The sequence below is a fragment of the Meleagris gallopavo genome, chromosome 16, assembly GCF_905368555.1.
Source record: "Meleagris gallopavo chromosome 16, MGAL_WU_HG_1.1, whole genome shotgun sequence".
Taxonomy (NCBI): Eukaryota; Metazoa; Chordata; class Aves; order Galliformes; family Phasianidae; genus Meleagris; species Meleagris gallopavo.
The window spans coordinates 12,884,202-12,902,253 of record NC_139419.1 but is presented as its reverse complement, the minus strand read 5'-3'; the positions used below and the strand labels follow the sequence as shown (position 1 = coordinate 12,902,253).

The 18,052-nt window shown below is 47.1% G+C and overlaps 1 protein-coding gene across 12 annotated transcripts in view; it reads right to left on the bottom strand.

Moving 5' to 3' along the window:
- Positions 1-365: 365 nt before the first annotated feature.
- DNAAF8 (dynein axonemal assembly factor 8) overlaps positions 366-18,052 on the bottom strand; it is an 83,774-nt gene continuing 66,087 nt past the window's right edge. For all 12 annotated transcript variants that reach the window (XM_085237246.1, XM_085237250.1, XM_085237251.1 and 9 more), the window contains 7 exons: positions 13,493-13,688; positions 9,888-9,982; positions 8,386-8,506; positions 6,323-6,537; positions 4,694-4,779; positions 1,391-1,460; positions 366-590 (listed from right to left, as the gene is read on the bottom strand). In XM_085237246.1, the coding sequence (XP_085093372.1) occupies positions 513-590; positions 1,391-1,460; positions 4,694-4,779; positions 6,323-6,537; positions 8,386-8,506; positions 9,888-9,982; positions 13,493-13,688 (861 nt within the window). In that variant the 3' untranslated portion in view covers positions 366-512. The remainder of the gene's footprint in view (positions 591-1,390; positions 1,461-4,693; positions 4,780-6,322; positions 6,538-8,385; positions 8,507-9,887; positions 9,983-13,492; positions 13,689-18,052) is intronic.

The window sequence follows — 18,052 nt, the reverse complement described above, 5'->3', positions numbered from 1 at the left end:
AGCTGGGTGGGCACACGGCTGGCAGCAGGGCCAGGGAGTAGGGACACGTGAATGCTGGGCTGCCCAGCTTCCAGCCTCCTTCCATGCTCAGCTCCCAGGGGAGCCAACCTCCCTCCTTCTATCTGCATGCCATTTACTGGGGTTCTGTCTTCAGTTCAAAGGCTACGGTAGCATCAGAACACGGAGTCTCGATATGCTCGAGAGTGAGACAGCAGAGAACCTCTGCCCCTATGCTTACCTCCTGATTTTTAACCCAATCCGATGAATCCTCCACGAACACAAGCAGATCATGAATGCATCCCATTAGAAATCATGCTACAGTTCAGGAGGATTTATTCCTGGGCACTGATCCTTCACCACGCTCATTCATCTAACAGGATGCTTCAGAATTTATTATAATGACAAACAAGTGCTGGTGCTCCCGGAGGCTGGAAGCAGCTTTGTGCCCACCTGCACAGACACCCCCTGCAATATCACTGGCTCACGGGCTACCAGGGGGCTGTGACCAGCAGCTAGCAGCTCTGGGATTCAATGCGGCAGGTGCTGTCAGATGTCAGGGAGTCAAAAAGACAACAGAGCAGCTCTTCAGCCTGAGGAGACAAGAAGGAAAAGAAGGAAGAGGAGAGCTGTGAATTTTGCGCGTTGCAAAGAAACTCCCTGCAGACCCCTTCCCACCCCAAGCTGTTCTACAGCTCTGTGATTCCTCCTTGGGGTGTTACCTCCTCTCTTCTGCCCCTCTAATGCTGGTAGGTCCCACCCCACGGCCCCATCCCGAGCTGCACGCAGGGAGAAGCTCTGCCCAGGTACAGCTGTCAACACTGACACAGTCTCCGTCTGGAAACCTGCATTCTCCTCCTATTTCCCATTCCCAGATCACGCTGGGAGTCAGTATGAAGTTCCTTTTCTCTCCCATGGCGTGGCTCCACCAGTGAACACCACTCAAATCGTGAGGATCTGCAATGTGTTCACTTAACCCTCTGAACTTTGCCTGACATCACGGTGTTGCTCATTAGCTGTAACCTGGAAAGCCTGGCTGACATTTCATAAACTCGTTAGCAAGAGATCAGAGGATCAAACACAGTTTCTAGGGACATCTTTTGAGGTACAGCCATTCCCAGGTGCACAGATCTGGCTCTGTGATTTCCAAACTGTGGGAGCAAAGGGGTCCTTTGAAGAGAACCAGGGCTCACTGCTGTGCTTCCTGCAGCCCTGTAGCCTGCACTGCCCCAGAACGGCTCAGTCTGAGCTCTGCCCCGCTGCCAGCTGGGCTGCTCCTCCAGAGGCACACAACCCAACTGACATTTTCTTTTAAAATCCAACCCCTCTGGATAAGCTTCATTCACCACAGGGACACAAAAGGTCCATCTATTCCATAACCATCTCTACTTGCCTGTTTCTCATTTTGAGGATAGAGGAGATGCTGCGCCATGTCCAGCACCGACTGCTTCTGCCAACGCACGCTGGGGGTAAAGACAAAGGGAAGGCAGAGTTATTTTGCCATCTAAGCTGTTGAAACTGCTGATGACCCAGCTTTAGGCAGGGCTACGCTCAGTGCCAGCAGCTCTGGCCGTGTGCATCTGTTACTGAACTTCTTTACACAGCTAAACCCTGGGTTTTACAAAGCTTTGTATAAATGGATTTGGATTCTTAAAATATAAGCCTCCAAACAAACAGTAATGACCCGTTGCATAATGGGGTTTGTGGGGCAGTGGGAATACACACACATCCAGATATGCCAGGTCTGTGCAAGGGCCTTTTTCTCACCAAAGACCACCGATGTGTTTTCCCAGGCACTGAAGGCTTCCCGTGCTGCCCCTCACAGCAGGGCGGACTGCACTGCTCACCTTGTGCTTTGGTCCCCCTTAAATCACACGAGTTGACCACAAGACATATTAGAGACATCTCAAGGCAAGACACAAAGCTCAACATTGCTTTCTTAGCCAAGCCCATGCACGGGCAGAGCCTTCAGCCCCTGGAAGTACTGCCAGCTCCCTGCCCCCACACCCAGCTACTGCACTCAGCAACAGTTTTCCCTCCAGTGATTTCCATCAGCCCCAGGGTTTCACATCCTGCACGTTCCTCTTTTGATTTCTAAACCTCCTTTCCCTCCAAAGCCTCCCAGAGATGAGCCTCCTATAGGGATAACATCGCTCCCTGCTAACAGCAATTAACACTTGGTAAGAACGTTTCATCAGACAGCGCAACATCCAGCTAAGTTCCTTTGCACTTGGAGCTGGCTCTGATCGCCTGCACTCTGATTTTCTTCCCCTGCAGCCAGGATTTGGGTGTGCTTCAGCCCAGCATTGCTGATGGAGCTCAGCACAGCGCAAGCCAGCTGAATTCCTGGGGACCCTACACAACACAGGTGGGTCCCAGCAATCTTACCAGCACCTGGAAGTGCTTTATGAGAGCTCAGATAACCACAGAGGAGTAATTTCTACTGTGGTCACTATAAAATAGCATCTCTTGTTAAGGCGACTACATGTGGTTTGCCATGCACACCAAGCAGGGCCTTTCTCCAAGTTGTTGCTTTGAGCCTGCTTGTAAATTCTTCCCTCTGCCACCCTGCAGCTAGGAAATCTGGCTTTAAAAACAAGTTATGACAGGGGAAATTCAAATGCTTTCTAATGGAGACCTAGGCAACTGAGTGCTGGCAGAACTAGAAAGGCAACTCTCACATCTGTTTTCCTTGTCTGTAGTAGGATTGTGTCACTTCCTCCTCCAGGATCTGCCCTGGTCCCACTGTTCCAAGGCTGTGGTTCCCTTCCCCTCACCTCTCCCAAACACCTGACCCCACTGCCCTGCAAACTGCCCTTGGCATCCTCCTACACCTCACTCTGGCTCCGCTCTTTGCAGTCAACCAAGCTCACAGACTGCTTTTGAGCCCCCACCTGCGTAAGTTGTCCCCTCCTGTGTTCTTCCCGCACTTTGGTGCAGAAAGAATCCCTTCACAGACACCCAGAGAAAGGACAGAGTGCACAGAGTGGGTGCTGCTGCTGCTGAACACCACCACACAGTCACGAGGGCCTGCAGCTGCCCTTAAGGGAACCGCTCTGCACGGTGCGTCCTCTTCATGTCCTCCTCACGCGCCACAGACAGAGCTGGCACAGCAAAGCTCCAGCAGGCTCAGAACAAGCAGCTGCACTAGCCAAGCCTGCTTTGTTCCTTCAGCACCCGATTCCTTCTCATCACAGCCCTCCTCTGCCATCACACCCCCACGGACGGCCGTGTCTCTCCCCATGGCGCAGTGCCTAAGTGATGTGGCTCAGCTGTGAACCAGTTCCCAGGGCCAGAAAATAACCTCCCACACAGCAGTGCTTCAGCAGTGCAGCAGAGCCCAGGCAGGTGCTGGGATCCTGGGCCACAGCAGTGATACAGATACGTGGTGATGTATTCAGTGCAGGAGAGGCCACGTGGCTCCTGCTGATGGAGGCACAAGTGCAATTAACCTCAGATGTTACTCTGAAATGTTTATAAACTAGGCAGTGAAGATGCCTTAGCATGAAGCGTCCTTATGAGACACTGGTTCAGTCAGGTTGGCTTGCAGAGACATTTGTAAAGTTGACTTTAAGCAACCTGATGGCTAATGGCAGAGCACGGGCACTGTTGGCTGGAGCTCATCCAGCCAAGGATCTGTGCCTCTCCACCTCCCAGCCCTGTGCAACACCCCGCTGCCCCTCCCTTCCACCAGCACCGTCCGGAACAAAGACTATTTTTGTAGAACTGGTTTCAAATGGTTGCAGGTTCTGGCAGCAGGGCTGATGGCAGAGCAGCTCCTGCCCTGTGGGAGTGCCTCCAGGATGCATGCACACAACAACAGGCCAAGGTAAACCTACGGGAGGCAGAAGCGCTGTGCTGCAGGTCGTACCCAGACTCTGACAGCAAAACAAAGAGGTGGGGGATGCTGTGCTGGCTCCTGGCCCCACTGACAGCCCTCTCCTAGAACCTCCTCAGTGATCTCTGGGGCTCCTGACAGCTCTCTTCTTTCCTAAATACCACCCCCTGTGCATGGAAACTTTCCCTCTGGGAGGCAGTGGGTTAATTGGCCTGATAATCAGCCTGTTTCACTAATCAGTCCCTGTAGAGGGGTGCTGTTTGTTTTATCAGGCTCATAAATCCAGCGTTTCTGGTGATTTATTTACGAGGCTGATTTCTGATTTTGCTCTCTGGCGTTTATTTTAAGCAATTTTTTTCTTTTTTTTTTTTTCTTCATAGCAAACAAAATCTGCTAAGATATTTCTCCTAGGAATTGTATTGATTCTCGTCTACTCCCAACGTGAGCCCTTATCTCAGAGAATTCCCTGTATTTTGGAACCATGCTGCCAAGCCTTACAGACACTCTGAGCCCTTAACAAAGCATACAACTCACTAGTTAGCATCCTGAGCGTGACTTCAGCCTAAGGAACACTCTGACATGTCAATACGTTGGAAACAACGTGGCTTAAAAGAATCATAGAATCATTAAGGCTGGAAAGATAACTGAAACCACTGAGTCCAACCATCCCTCGTGGCTGTGACGTGCCTTCCTTCACAGGAACACGTTGCCTTTGAGCGGCACCGAACACTGTGGGAGTCCAAACCACAAGTGAATTACAGAGCAGTCAGCTGTGCTGGTTTGGATCACACGCCCTCTGGTAGAGAAATGAGGCAGTGGTGAAAAAGTGCTGTTAAAGTGCTATTGTTCCTCACTTACCTGTCCAGCAGGGAATCGAAGCCGATGACCGCGTTGTCTCGCTCTGCTGCTACCAGCAGGCACAAACCATCCATTAAGAGGGAGCACTGAGGGAGAGAAGAGCACAGCCTTGGTTTGCTTTCTGCTTAGATAAGGCTGTAAGCCTCACTGATGAGCTGCCGACAGCAGAGATAACTGCTGTGTGAGGGGAGGAAGGAGAGCAGCAGAGGCTCACGCTGAAGGAGTATCACGTCTGAACTGTTGGTTCACCCCTTCCTATGGCATACTATTCTTCCTGCTCTCTCCTCTCAGAGTGAAAATAAGCCGGGTCTTGGGTGCGTTTTACTCAGTCACTAATTCTGCTGGAAGCAGGAACGTGGACAAAACTGCAAAAATGCAGACAACACAGCAGAAACACTTATCACTTGGAGGAGCCCATCGCCCTTCTGGCAAGGGAAAGCAAATGCTGTAAACGTTTGCCTTTGGCTCAGCAGTGCCAGTCCCTTGTGGATGCGTGCCAGCTCTGCCCACAGTCATTCACCTCTGACAGGAGGACGTGTTTGCGTGGCCAGGGGAGCAGGGCCGTGCTGCCTTCTCCTTCCCACACACCCCTTGGCTTTGTCCTTCCCAGAGAGATGTGCACAGGGACGGCATCCTCGGGGGAACCTCAGGGGAAGAAAGTAGTGCTCAGACTAATTGGATGCTGGATGTAATTGCTATTCCATACAGACGCACTTCAAAGGGATGCTGTCAGTTTAAAAAAAATCGCAACCTGAAAAGATCTTACCTGCTTTATTACAGGTTGCACCTAAGACACTCATAAGTACTGACGGGCTGGAAACAGAAGTGTTTTTATTTTTTCACTGGAACCGCTGCATGCCTCTGACAGCCCTTTGTTGATTGCTACTGCCAGTATAAGTAGCTCCCCCCCGCTGATTACTGTCTGCTCCTGACAATGTTTTCTTGCACATCCCCACTTACTGCTTTGCTCTAGCAAGGTTCCTGGAATGGTGGGTTTATCCTATGCCAAGCACAAAGAGAAAAACAGCTCCGGGGCGATGCTGCACTGCTGTAAAGCAAAATACTGGCTCACCCCAGAAGCAGACCTTGTGCTTGCACCCCGTGAGCACTTGCTTAAACCCCACGCTGGACTGCAGTGCGAGTTGTCATCACCAGCGGAACGAGAGATGAAGTTAAATCTCTGCCCAGAACTCCAGGGCAGCACTTCCAAAAAGTGGAAGGGTTATTTAGCATTGTAGAGGAGGATTAATGGAGTGTGATTACAGAAAAGGAAATAGAAACTGTATTTATCTGGAAGAACAAGACAAGATACAACAGCAGAACATACATAACAGCAGCAACTGTGCACTGTGAGGTGAATGGAAGAAAATGTCTAAAGGGATGTAGCAGTCACAGTAAGGTTATGTTTGCACATCACGATGTCAAGTTTACGTGTCTGCGACTTAATGGAGATATAGGAACACAAAGTAGGGAGAAGCTGGCAAGGCACACTGCCCAAATCACTTACCAGTGCAAAAGAGATCAGATTGCAGTGTTGTGCTAAAGCTGGTTTACTCAGAGCTAGGACAGCACTGCATCAAAGGGCTCTTCTTTGGGGGAAGAAGCAAAGCGTAAATGCAGACTCCGTACCTTTGCTGCCACACCACGCTTGGCTCTGCTCAGTATCTTTGAGATGCAATGAGCCTGTGGTGCATCCAGCACAGTGAGGCGTACTCCAGTCACCGTGAAACCTTTGCCAATAAGCTGATCGAGCAGTTCAACATAAGGTGGGTCTGAACTCCAGAGGATTATCGCCGGCAGGATGAGGCAAGTGGTTTGGCAGAGGTTACTGAGCACTGGCCGATCTGATGGGAAAAGATGAAAACACAACAGATGCTTTATATCGACCCCCCTCCACCGCTAACCCTCCCTGCCACAAACGTGCAACCAGAAGATCACAGGCACTCTGGCATTATTATGTCATTTGGGACGTTTGCAGATGTGACTGCTCATCCCACACTGTCAAACTGCTGTGTGCCTGTGTGTGTCTGGAGATCACAAGGCAGCAGTAGTGACCCCATTCCAGGAGTCAGACAAGGACAGCTGCTGGTTTGCTACGGGAGATGCTATTCCACTTGCTTTCTCCCAAGCAAAGAGATCTGTTAATCCAGCTGCTTTCATAATCCAAAATGTAATTCTCAGCAACGTACATAAGATTTAATGCACTTCATATTTTCCCCACGATAAATCTGTCTGTCCGCTAGGCTTTGGGATCGTTATTTGCCAAAAGGAGACGTTTCCTCGCGTGCAAGAGCTACCTCTAGCGTCCAAGAGGAGGCCACGAAGTGAAGGATGTGTCTGGCTTGCTGGCAGCACTCACTGTATTGTGCCTGACAGCCCAGGGATCACGTGTGCTTGCTTTTCCAGGACAGCAGCTCTTTGAAAAACATTTTCTGAGACACAAACACATCAGGGCTGTACACTGGTTTCCTTTTCACTCTGCTCAGAAATCTTCAAAGCAAAGAGATTCTCACGAAGCAGGAAATTGAGGGCGCATACTTTGAGATTTGCTTCCCTGCCTGAGCCATACGGAACCTGCAGAATATTCATGCTATTTCCACAACGAGCTCTGCGGTGTTATTATTACTCTCGTTTCAGGGCTCATACAGCGGCCTGGGAACGGCAGAAATGTTGCAAGACAGACCTCAGCCCAGACGACAATTTAATCTGAAACCTTCACACAGCCAACCTCTGATGTATTAGTGTGCAGAGAAGAAAAGGAGGAGATAGGGCCTTACTCATGTGACTTTTGCCAGGCTCATGAAGTATGCGTAGGGCATAGCCCAAAGCCAACAGAAGGCAATGGAAAGAACCTACTGAGAATTCCTCCGTCAGAGGACCCAATTCCAAACAGTTTTGCTCCCTGTAAATACCACAAGCATACTTCTCTTGGTCACCACTTTGGTGTAAAGACTTGGAACCAGCCCACAAGATCCCAGCACCGAAGCATCAATATGAGAGTTACATCTCCTGGCATAAAAGGCAGAGCATCACAGCCTGCATCGTATTCACACCTATCAAGTACAATCAGCAGAAAAGAACCAGAGAAACTACAAACATCTGAGGGAACTGGCAGGCCTGCTGCTTAAGTTCTGACTTGAAAACAAACTCAGACCAGCAGTAACTGGAGGTTCTTTTTAGCTGGCAGACATCCCGCAGCTAGTGGGAACCCAACGGGACCTCAGACCCGTTCCCAAGAGATGGATGCCCACACTGCCAAAAGCACACCCCGCACAAACTGCTGCTTATCTACACCCAGAACAAAAGGTCTCCCTGTCGCTCATCACTACGGTGCCTCGGTCTCTCCTGAGCTCTGAATGGACGTGCAAACCGCTGTGGTGAAACACAGAGTAAAAGTTCAGCTGTTGCTTATGTTATCTGTGCTGACAGTGCTTTTTCTTCTGCTGGTGACAAGATCAGCACTTCTCATCAGCCCTACGTTTAAACCCATAAAAGAAGTGGTGACAGAAAGGCCCAGCAGGCAAAGAGTTAACTGGCTGGACTCCACTGGAGCTCTTCTTTGTAGCTCAGAGTTGTCGCTCCCTTCTGAAAGGACATCAATACCAAATCTTGCTGCCACCAGATGGTTTGTCTTGCCATCCAATTAATCAATAACAGCCTCAATCCATAACAAGAGTTATGCATTTCCTTACCAAGATCGCGTGGTTGCCCAGAGCCCAGTAAATTGAGCTTCCCTCCTGTTCCACGTTTTATGATTTTGCGCTGCTTGTTGATTTCCACACTGACTACGGGGTCACATTTCAGGCTATAGATCTGCAGGAAGGAAGGGAAGGGGAGGGAGAGGCAAATCATGTGAGCACTGTTACCTAATCAGGAAGGATAGCACTTCTCAAGTATTGATTCAGGCAAGCTGTGAAGGTTTTGTTGGTGCTGTGTGCTCCTGTAATTACCGGCCTAGAAAACACCTGGTTGTCTGGAGATAAAAGAACATTTTGCATGCATTCTTTCTTATTGGGACTCAACTAAGTATGGTATCTTGCTATCCTTTAAAGCTCTTGCATCCAGACATCTTTCTAAGGTCTCCACTCCCAGCTCTTCAAGGCCAGAGGCTCAAGGACCCCAAGAGTACAACGTCTTTACCCAGTGCCTAAGTAGTGTGTAGCAGCTCCCTTCTGTCATGGAACAAATTGTCACACCCAGCACAGTGCAGTCCTGATATTCTGGACTGAGTGACAGAGGAAGGACGTTCACATTCTTCAAAGGGGGACCTGCTACTTGATCCCATCCCTTTGTTGGGCAAAACTCAGCACTTCAGACTCTCTGATTTTGAGAAGAAGCCGAGCAGAGTGGTCAACTAGTGATTAGCTAGTACAAAACTAGCTGAAAAGAAAAGACTCATCGTTGCATTTTAGCCATTGGCAAGTTAGGGTAGTTCACATCGGAGACCAGCACCCACACAGTGTGAAGGGCCAGATGAGCAGAGCTGGCTGTGCAAGTGCTGGTAGGCTTCTCAGCACTACCAGCAATACAGGAGGCAAGAATCTGAGGCTTTATGCCTTCAACAGGCAGGGGAAGATGTGGGCATCCAGCAGCAAACTGTGCCTGTGACTTACAGCAAGGAGAGTCCAATTTGAGACAGCTCTGTCTTACAATGCTGTGACGTGGTCCTTCTGTTGGCAGGGTATGTGGGCCAGTACCCTTCTCACACCATGGGTCAGTGCTCCGTGCCAGGAGCATGTGCACTCACTGGGATACGTTCAGCAGCCAGTGAGATCTTTTATTAGCTGTCTCACTTCATCTCAACTGCTGAACGCTGGTAACAATCAGCCTCTGGGTCAGCTATGTCTATGCAATGATGTTGGTATTGTTCCCCACGAGCTGCTTCCAAAGCGATGTTGGCTCAGTGTAGGAACTTGGCTTCTAAAGCAGCAGCCCTGAGCCTTCCTGGATTTATAGCACGGGTCACTGAACAAACGTATCTGAAAAAGCACTTTTCCTCTGAGACTGTCTGGGTCAATACAAAGTTAGCACATCGTGGCAGGGACATCCAGAGGAGAAGGAAATCTCGGCAGCTGGTGAAACGCAGCAAGAAAGCATTATCTAAAGTGTAAGAGGAAGGAAATCAAAGGCTAGCATGACCAAAGCCATTGCTCTGACACAGCAGGAGACTGTTCAGAAAAGGGCAGAATCCTACCTCTTCCTCCTGCAATGTCCAACTCTCGGCGCAGCACAGACCTTCTGGGAAAAACAGCTTCACATCCCGCACAGATATTTGGTAGGATTTGGAGCCTGAGAGAGAAATACAATGAGAAGATTCTTTCAGGGCATGAATTAAACATTCTCTGGACTCACACTCGTCCTCCTGAAAGATTGATGGCGTGCAACTTACTGAAGTAATTGCTTCAAAAGCCAGTTGTTCTGTATAGTAATAGCAAACATTTAAAACCATTATATTTAGAATAATTCCATTGCATTTTAGGTATTTTGATTCTGCTCCATTATCACTCAACTTGTCCTCCACATAAATAAGGCTCCCTCTATTTCCTAACAGCGTAGTCAAGGGAATCACATTAAGGAGCCTGTAAACACCAGCTGTAACCCCCTGTTCTTCCCATGCTTTTGGATCATGTCAGGCTAGTCGTGTGGAACGGAGCTACGAGTTACTAAAACCAGCTGTACTTGATAAGAATAACGTAAGCCCCTACCATGTTGGTGACTCCTGTACAACAGAGCAAAAGAAACAAGATTAATATGAGACATTACTGACAGCACTGTATTGCACCGTTCACCTGCAGTCCTGAAAAGCAGATTGAGACTGGAAGGGGTACAAAGAATGAATGCCAAGATCAGAGAAGGAGTGGGGAATCATCTGAAGAGTCAGAACTAAAGGCCTCGGCTTGTTTGACCCAACGTAACGCAAAGCTAAGAAGGAATACATCGAGGTGGAGAGGTCAGAGAAGGAAAAACTACTTAAAGTGCATGCACTGGCACAAGAGCAAACAGATACAATCTGTGTATCTGTATGCAGAAAATGTATGAAAACTTCCAGCCGAGAAGTTCTTTAACAGCAACCCAAATTTGGGTGAATGCTAATGAGAAGAAATAGATTAACTGAACTCAGTGACTTACGGGTCCCTCCAGCTTAGCAGCTGAGTATTTCCCCATAAAGTTACAGTGTTAGAAACCACGACTCAGAAGGTTTTGAGATTTGTGAGTCGAGAACATTTGAGAAGGAAAAGCTATTTGTAAATAACTGGAGTTCAGATAGACTGTCAGTGTGCTGGCATGGATCCACACTCCTGGGATACAAATACACAAAAGGCAAATACATTCTGAAATATTATCACTTTTGCAAACTACCCATTTAAAAAAAAATAAAAATTGTGCCTTACAACTCCTAGAGCACTCAGCCCTGTGGGGGCATCCATAATTCTAAGTATCACATAGCCAGAGTGCTTAACACAGTGGTTTACAGCCTTGAGATTGTATATGTCACTGGTGTGTAAGTCACGCTGTGTTCTTTATGTACCTCTGTGTCAAACCTTCCCTGTTTAAATCATTGGTGCCATTAGAAAGGGGACACAAATGTTCCCAATGCTACTCTTAGCAACATTTTACTCTTACTTTTCTCAAGGTGTAATACTGTATAAGATGCTCTTTGGGCTCGAGAAAAAGCACTGCACAGTGATTTCATAACGCACCGGAGAGATGGAAGGAACGCAGGGCTATCTCCACAGCTGAGCCTCAGAATATTAGAACTGCTTTACTTGGTTTGACTGTTATCACCAAAGCTGGCCTTCATCCTACCAGAACTTCTCTGGTCCCTGCCAGAGGAAACACAGAGTTTGCTGCACTTCAGCACAACGGCACTGCCTAGAGACCTTCCTCAGCTGGAGCACAACCAAAGAAACATGGCACTCCCTGCTAGGAAAGCAGCTCTTCCACTCTCCCCCAGTGACCACTTGTGCACTGACGACATTTCCTGCTTAACTTGGACACAAATGTTTCTTCCTTTTTGGAGGACAAACTCTAGGAGATGCGAGGCGCTAAGGGTCCTTAAGGACAGGCTCCTCCTTGGCATAGCAGCTGGAGCAGATTCATGAGGTTGAGATGCTGTGTACATAAGCTGCAGCTGCAACCATTTTCCTTGAATGTGACCAATTAAGGCTTTGTGAGCCATCCGCATAGCTGGGATGCTAATGCACAATCTGGTCTCGGCAGGCAGGTGGTAGCCAACCAGCCCAGTTCTGTGCCTAGCCCAGTCTTGGAAGGAAGCAGGGATCTGAAGGGAATCCCTCAGAAAACATCTGAGGCCTTCCTTAACACACAGCTCTCTGCAACCTCCGAGTGAAAGAGAGGCTGAGATTCAGCTTCCCTTGCTGATATAAACTAATCTTTAAAAGAATTATGCTAGGGAAGCTCCAGGTGTTTCGTGGGTATATTAAGTTGGGGTATATATTACCCATAACTGATGAGTTCTCATTCTCAAGGCAACCCAGGAAGACAATCCATTAATCTTAAGAGCAAAAGAAGCAGGGGTATAGTGGAAAAGTACTGGCTGAGAAGCCTTGAGCATCTCTTGTGTAGGAAGACCCTGCCCTTCTGTCACTCCCACAAATGAGAACCTATGAGTAATTGTGGTGGGAGATCTCTCTCGGTTTAGTCTTGGTCCTAAAGATTATGATTGTATCTGACAAAAAGTAATTCTACATCAAGGAGTTGATTCTCTTCCCAAAATTACATGTGGTGGATACTTCATTATTTCTCCTTGGAAGACCGCAAAATGGACAAAAAGAAGTGCAGTACAGAATGCAATAGAAAGCACCAATTAATCCAATGGATCTTGACAGGAAAGTTTTTTTGGAAACCAAAAGCATACAGTCTCTGCTAGCTCAACTGTTTTTATGGAAATTATTGATTGTATTATTTTTATACTCCTTTAACTACATACAGCACAATCAGCACAATATTGAGAAAAACAAACTACTAATGAGCTGTCAATTAATCATGCTTAATTCCTTATAAATTTTTGAATGGCATCCTTCCCTCTTCTTTATCAAAACAGCCCAGATCCCCTATTATGATACCCTTGGTTCTCCACAGCCCACTCTCTTCAGCAGTCCTTCTCATTCTCCCATCCTTCACCTGTACTCTCAGCTGTTTCCCATTCCAATCGTGGCAACATCCTAGTTCCTTCCACTCGCTGCTGGTGGATGAACCGTGGCTGGTTCAGCATTAAGGATGCCGACTGGCTGACGTGCCAGCTGGCAAGAGCCTCTCAGAATGGAAAACAGCTGAGCTTACCTGCTCTCCTCAGTGGGAGTAATTTTTGATCACCTCTCTCTACCCAGCCATTATAATGTTTTGAGACGTTTCAGGAACTTGGTATCCTGGAGTCTTTTATCCCTCTGTGAAAGATGGCTAGCGAGTTATATAGTTATCAGGAAGAGTCAGAAGCATAGAGACAGATGGGTTCTTGGGGATAAGTACAAAATAACCGAGCTAAAATCACAAAATGACCACGCGGGGAAGAGATTAAAAGAAATCTGTTTGATGGAAGACAGATCTGGGGCTGTTCTGAGAAGATAACTTTTTGATATCTCTTCTGGGAGAATAGTTCATAGCGTGAGACGTACTCAGGTCAGCCACCAAAAAAACAATCAAAACTTTCTAGGGAATAATGGTCACTGCTGCCTGCCAAGGCTGGATCTGTGCTGACAGTGCAGGAGGGTAACAGTACATTATGTTCTTACCATTAGCTTATCTGAGCCTTCAGACTTTTCTTAAACAAACACCTACCATAAAATCCATTTTGGACAGTGCTGATGCCATACTGAGCCCTCCAGAAGCATGGATTTAGTGCTTGGGCCACTTTAGGGTCCTCTGGCCCCAGAACGTCGATCAACTTCTTCACAGCATTTGGTCTCTGAAGACACAGCACAAGAGAAGTGCCTGAGGTAAGGTAGGTACAGTGAGCTTCTAGAACAGCAGGATCCTGAAAAGAAATAGCAGAGAGGGAACAGATTACAATAAATGCAGTAGAGGAGTGCTGGATCCCAACCCTCCTTTGGCTCAAACCACCTCTGATGCAAACAGACCTGACGTTAGTCCTTGCTTTCTCTTCCCTTTGCAACATTCATGCTGGTGCCCACTGCACACATAGCTTCCAGAGCACATGCAGTGGTCACCAAGCTCGTGTACCTGCTGTGCCATCAGCAGGTAGTGGGAGGCCCAGTTCCCACCCTGGGCACGCAGGGAATGAAGAAAAGTTCAGCACTGAGCTTGTCCTGTAGCCATAGCAGCTGTCACAACTTCTGCAGTAATATCCAAAAATCCCCACAGTAAGAAAGGAAACAAGATCCTGTCTCTAAGAGGAACAGAAGCCTTGTGCTGTGACTTGTTCTCCCCACCTGGAACACAGATACCACAGCTGGAGCTGCCATTTGTCCTTGCCCTCTACAAATGAATTGTCACTCTGATGTTCAGTGCCCACTGCTGAACCACTGGTCTGTGGGATGCCCTTTTCACAGCACCTTCAGTGTGACATACGGATAGGAAAGTGATGGACAATAGAAATATCACCATGGTCATATATATGTTCTAGGATGAGGAACCACGTTTAGTTCTTCTGCTTATGTGAGAAGACAAGCAGCAGAACTTTTCTTTTTCAGTTTCATGAAAGGAGTGCCCCCACTACCCCAATACACACCGAGCTGTGAGTCTGGGTGGCAGAATTTCATACACAGATGGGATCAGTGCTACTGAAATAGTGAGCTTTAAACAAGGATGCTCAGGACAGGATACTGGACTGGAGCTGAAAGAAAGCAGCTCAACTCCTGGCTTTCCCACTGGTGTAATGTGTGCTCCGTGACAAATTTTTCTACCATTTTTTTCTTTTACAAACATTGCCAGTTCACCCTGAGCAAAGAGATTCCTCACATAGCTGTGCAGGTCGCAGGATCCTGAGATCTTTAATTCAGGATGAGTGTTAATAACCACTAGCACTCACTGCACTAGTGACAAGAGAGTGATTTGTTGGCCAGAGATGGACTTAATGAGTGAGAAGTCTTGAGAAAGACCGCAAGAGCCCAGGGCAGAAAGTGGCTAAGGAGCAAAGCAGTCCAGGACCCTGCTATTCTCATTAAACAAAGCCTTGCAGAGCCAGCTTCTTTGCAGATGTTTCCATTAAGTGTGAGATCCACAGCAGCTGTAGGCTCTTCCAGAGCCCTTCATCCTAAAGAGGTGGCAGAAGCACCCAGGTCTGCCTCCCTGCCCTTCAAGTGACCAAGTGCAGCAATGCCAGCATGCAGAGCATCTCAGGCAGCACTGTCCATACACACAACAGCATCTGCAGCTTGCTGGCTAAACCAAGCTATGGTTTTTTACTTTTATAGCCATTTCTGAAGAAATTAAAAGCTGGAGGAAAAACTCTTGCTTGATTCAGCTGAATCGCATCATTCAGTTCCCCAAAGGTTTTCATTCCTCTCTTTTTTAATCTTTTCAAAGCACCAGAGAATGGCAATTCTCAAGATAAAACATTTCCAAAAGAAAATCCCATCCTTTCTTTCAAAAAAAGGAAAATAAAACACTTTGAGGCATCTTTTGTTTTTCTATCCTATGAAGCCATTCACTGACTTTGACCCAAATCTTCTCTCACTCACATTCCCCCTAAACTGCCTTTCTGTAAGTAGGCTATACAGGAAAAATCATTGGCTCAATCCCAATCTTCTCCTCTGTATTGGGAAATGCAAAATGATCTGAGATGCCCCATTCTTAAGCTGGTTAGTGAGATAAGAGGTCTGATACAATCTGTGATATCTGTGAGAGATCCCAGCCTACAGGAACACAGGACAAAGGAGAGCAGGGACAGCTGTGCTGGAGGAACACAGAGGGAAGTTTCAGAGCTGTGCTGTGATTAGAGCTCAGACATCCACGTGTCACAGCATACTGCAAACGTGTGACATGAATTCAGTTCTGTGTAACGCTAAGTAAGCCCTTTAGGCTTGGAAAATTTTGATAGTTTAAAATATATGCACATAATCCACTTTTCTGAGACGTCATCAGGACTTCTGCTTGGGAGATGCAGAACACTGATGACGTCTCCATGCAAACTTCCCAAAGCTCTGGAGACAGCGTTTCAATGTTCATCTAACCCCATGTCACACATCTGCAAAAGACAACGTTCAGAGGTGGTTTCTGTCAAAAAGAATGCAACAAACAAATTGTTTTGTCCCAGACCCTACGCAGAGTGCTTTAAGTTTACGTAACAAACTCTGTTGTCTCTATATTTCCTCTTTCAGCTTTTTCCTGGGAAATGACCAGGCTTTGGGTTAATGATGGTGTTGTTTCTGATGGCTAGAATGGTGTCAGTGAGTCAAGGTGACTTCACCCCCAGGTCCGGGCAGGGCTCTGCCAGCAAACCATGCCTCTGCTTGCTTACATCCCACCTCTGCACCGGCACCCGAGCAGCTGCAGTGAGATGGCACATGTGCAGCTGCCTGGAATTCAGCGAGCAATTTTGTTGATGCATACAGAGAGGAACTTCCAGCTGAGTGCTGGCTCTGGAGGACTAACAGGATTAAAAAGCAGCAGAACTGTTCTTCTGCTTCCAGAGTCAGACTTGCAAAGCAAAGGCTGGAGGGAATCCATCACGTTACTGAGTCCGGGGACTTGCTATAGGCAATCAGAGCAGGTAACCCAAGGGCAGCAGATCAGTCCTGCTGCAGAATCAGACTTTCTAGCTAGCAGCCACAGCTGTGAGTGTCTGCAATTTGGGATCTGCAGAATAATTGCAGAAAGGAAAACCTCCATAGGCAGAACTGCCTCTGGTGCAGTTGCTTCTCACAGTCTTAATGCTTTTGGGTCATGGTCAAAGCTGAGAAGGCAACGTCTGCTCTATTTAGCTGACCTTTGTTTTTATTATTATCATCATTAGCTTTCAGATAAAAAGCTGCATCTCCTGTGATTGGATAACCTCAGCAAGCAAAGCATCAGCCCATTATTTATTGTAGGCCAAAGGCCAGAAGCTGCTTAGAAGCTAAGTGCTAGTACTGCAGTTGAAAAAACAATGGTGTCTGACAGCATGTTGCTGAGGATACGGGTCAATGTGCAGGTAAGTCATACATTTGAAAGAGGAAGGAGATGCTAGGCATTGCTCCTGGTGAATAAATCCCTAATCTGATGCCATCTCTCTGCTTACCTTGGGAGCTCAGCCCTTTCCAGCCTGTATGATGAAAGACTTTGGGTATGTTCTAAAAATGAGGAGGAGCCCCCATATAACAGAAAGCATTTCCTACCATCCGTTCCCCGTTGCTAAAAGCAGTCTATCATCAGTATTTTCACACTTTCAAGCCCTGCTTTTTTCCATAGACAACAGCCCAACACTCTGTAATTCTTAAACTCGGTCACCAACTCTTCAAGGAAACTGAATCAATGCACAACAGCCACTCCAATCAGTTTGGGAACTCTGAAAACAAGAGACTTTTTTTCCTGAAATAACCTCTCTTCAAATATATCCTATGTATGTCTACATTTCTCCCTGAGGTTGACATTTAGCTTTTGTGCAATGCCTTTTGTTTCAGACGATGGACTAAGTATTTTTGTGTTTAGTTGTGCAATTAAAAACCTTACTGGAAGTACCTCCTCAGCGATTCTAATGGCCACTGTCCCACCCTCAGCAGAGATCTGTGAATAATTAAAAACCAGATGCTTCTGCCCCCTTCCAGTGCTATCATGCAGAAAGTAATAATCTTTGCTGATGATGGTTGGAGCACTGTCTGAAGATGTTCCCAGTCTTCTTCTAGACTATTAGTGATTTCTACACTGTGTGCTTTAAACTCTCCCAACTTAACTCAAGGGCAATATCCATTATAAAGGCTTGCTTTCTATAAAAGTTAATTGGTTAAGTGTCTTCAGGAAAGCAATCAGCTAACAAGGATTTTTTTTTTTTTTTTCAAGAAAAGAAATCTAACTCCTCTGCAATGCTCAGCTTTCCATTTCCTGACTTTCACAATATCTTTATTCTGAGATGATAATAGATGAGTATATTTCAAGTTGGGCGATGAATGAATTCCTAATGCTGCAGAAGAGCAGACAAATCTATTTTTAGCTGACAAACCCCTAAATACCCCAAGGTTTAAAACCCTCCTCATTGTCTATCAGACAGCAGAAATAACAGCAACCCCATTTTCTCTATTTACAGGTCATTCTTACAGGCTCTTGAACACACGCTTCTGGAACAGAGCCTCCACTGCATATGTGATGTGATGTCACCAAAATGTAACCTGGCTCTAGAGGTACGTATGCCCTGGCAGCACAAAGAAGGTTTCCCAGCTCCCACGTTTGAATACATGGAAGGAA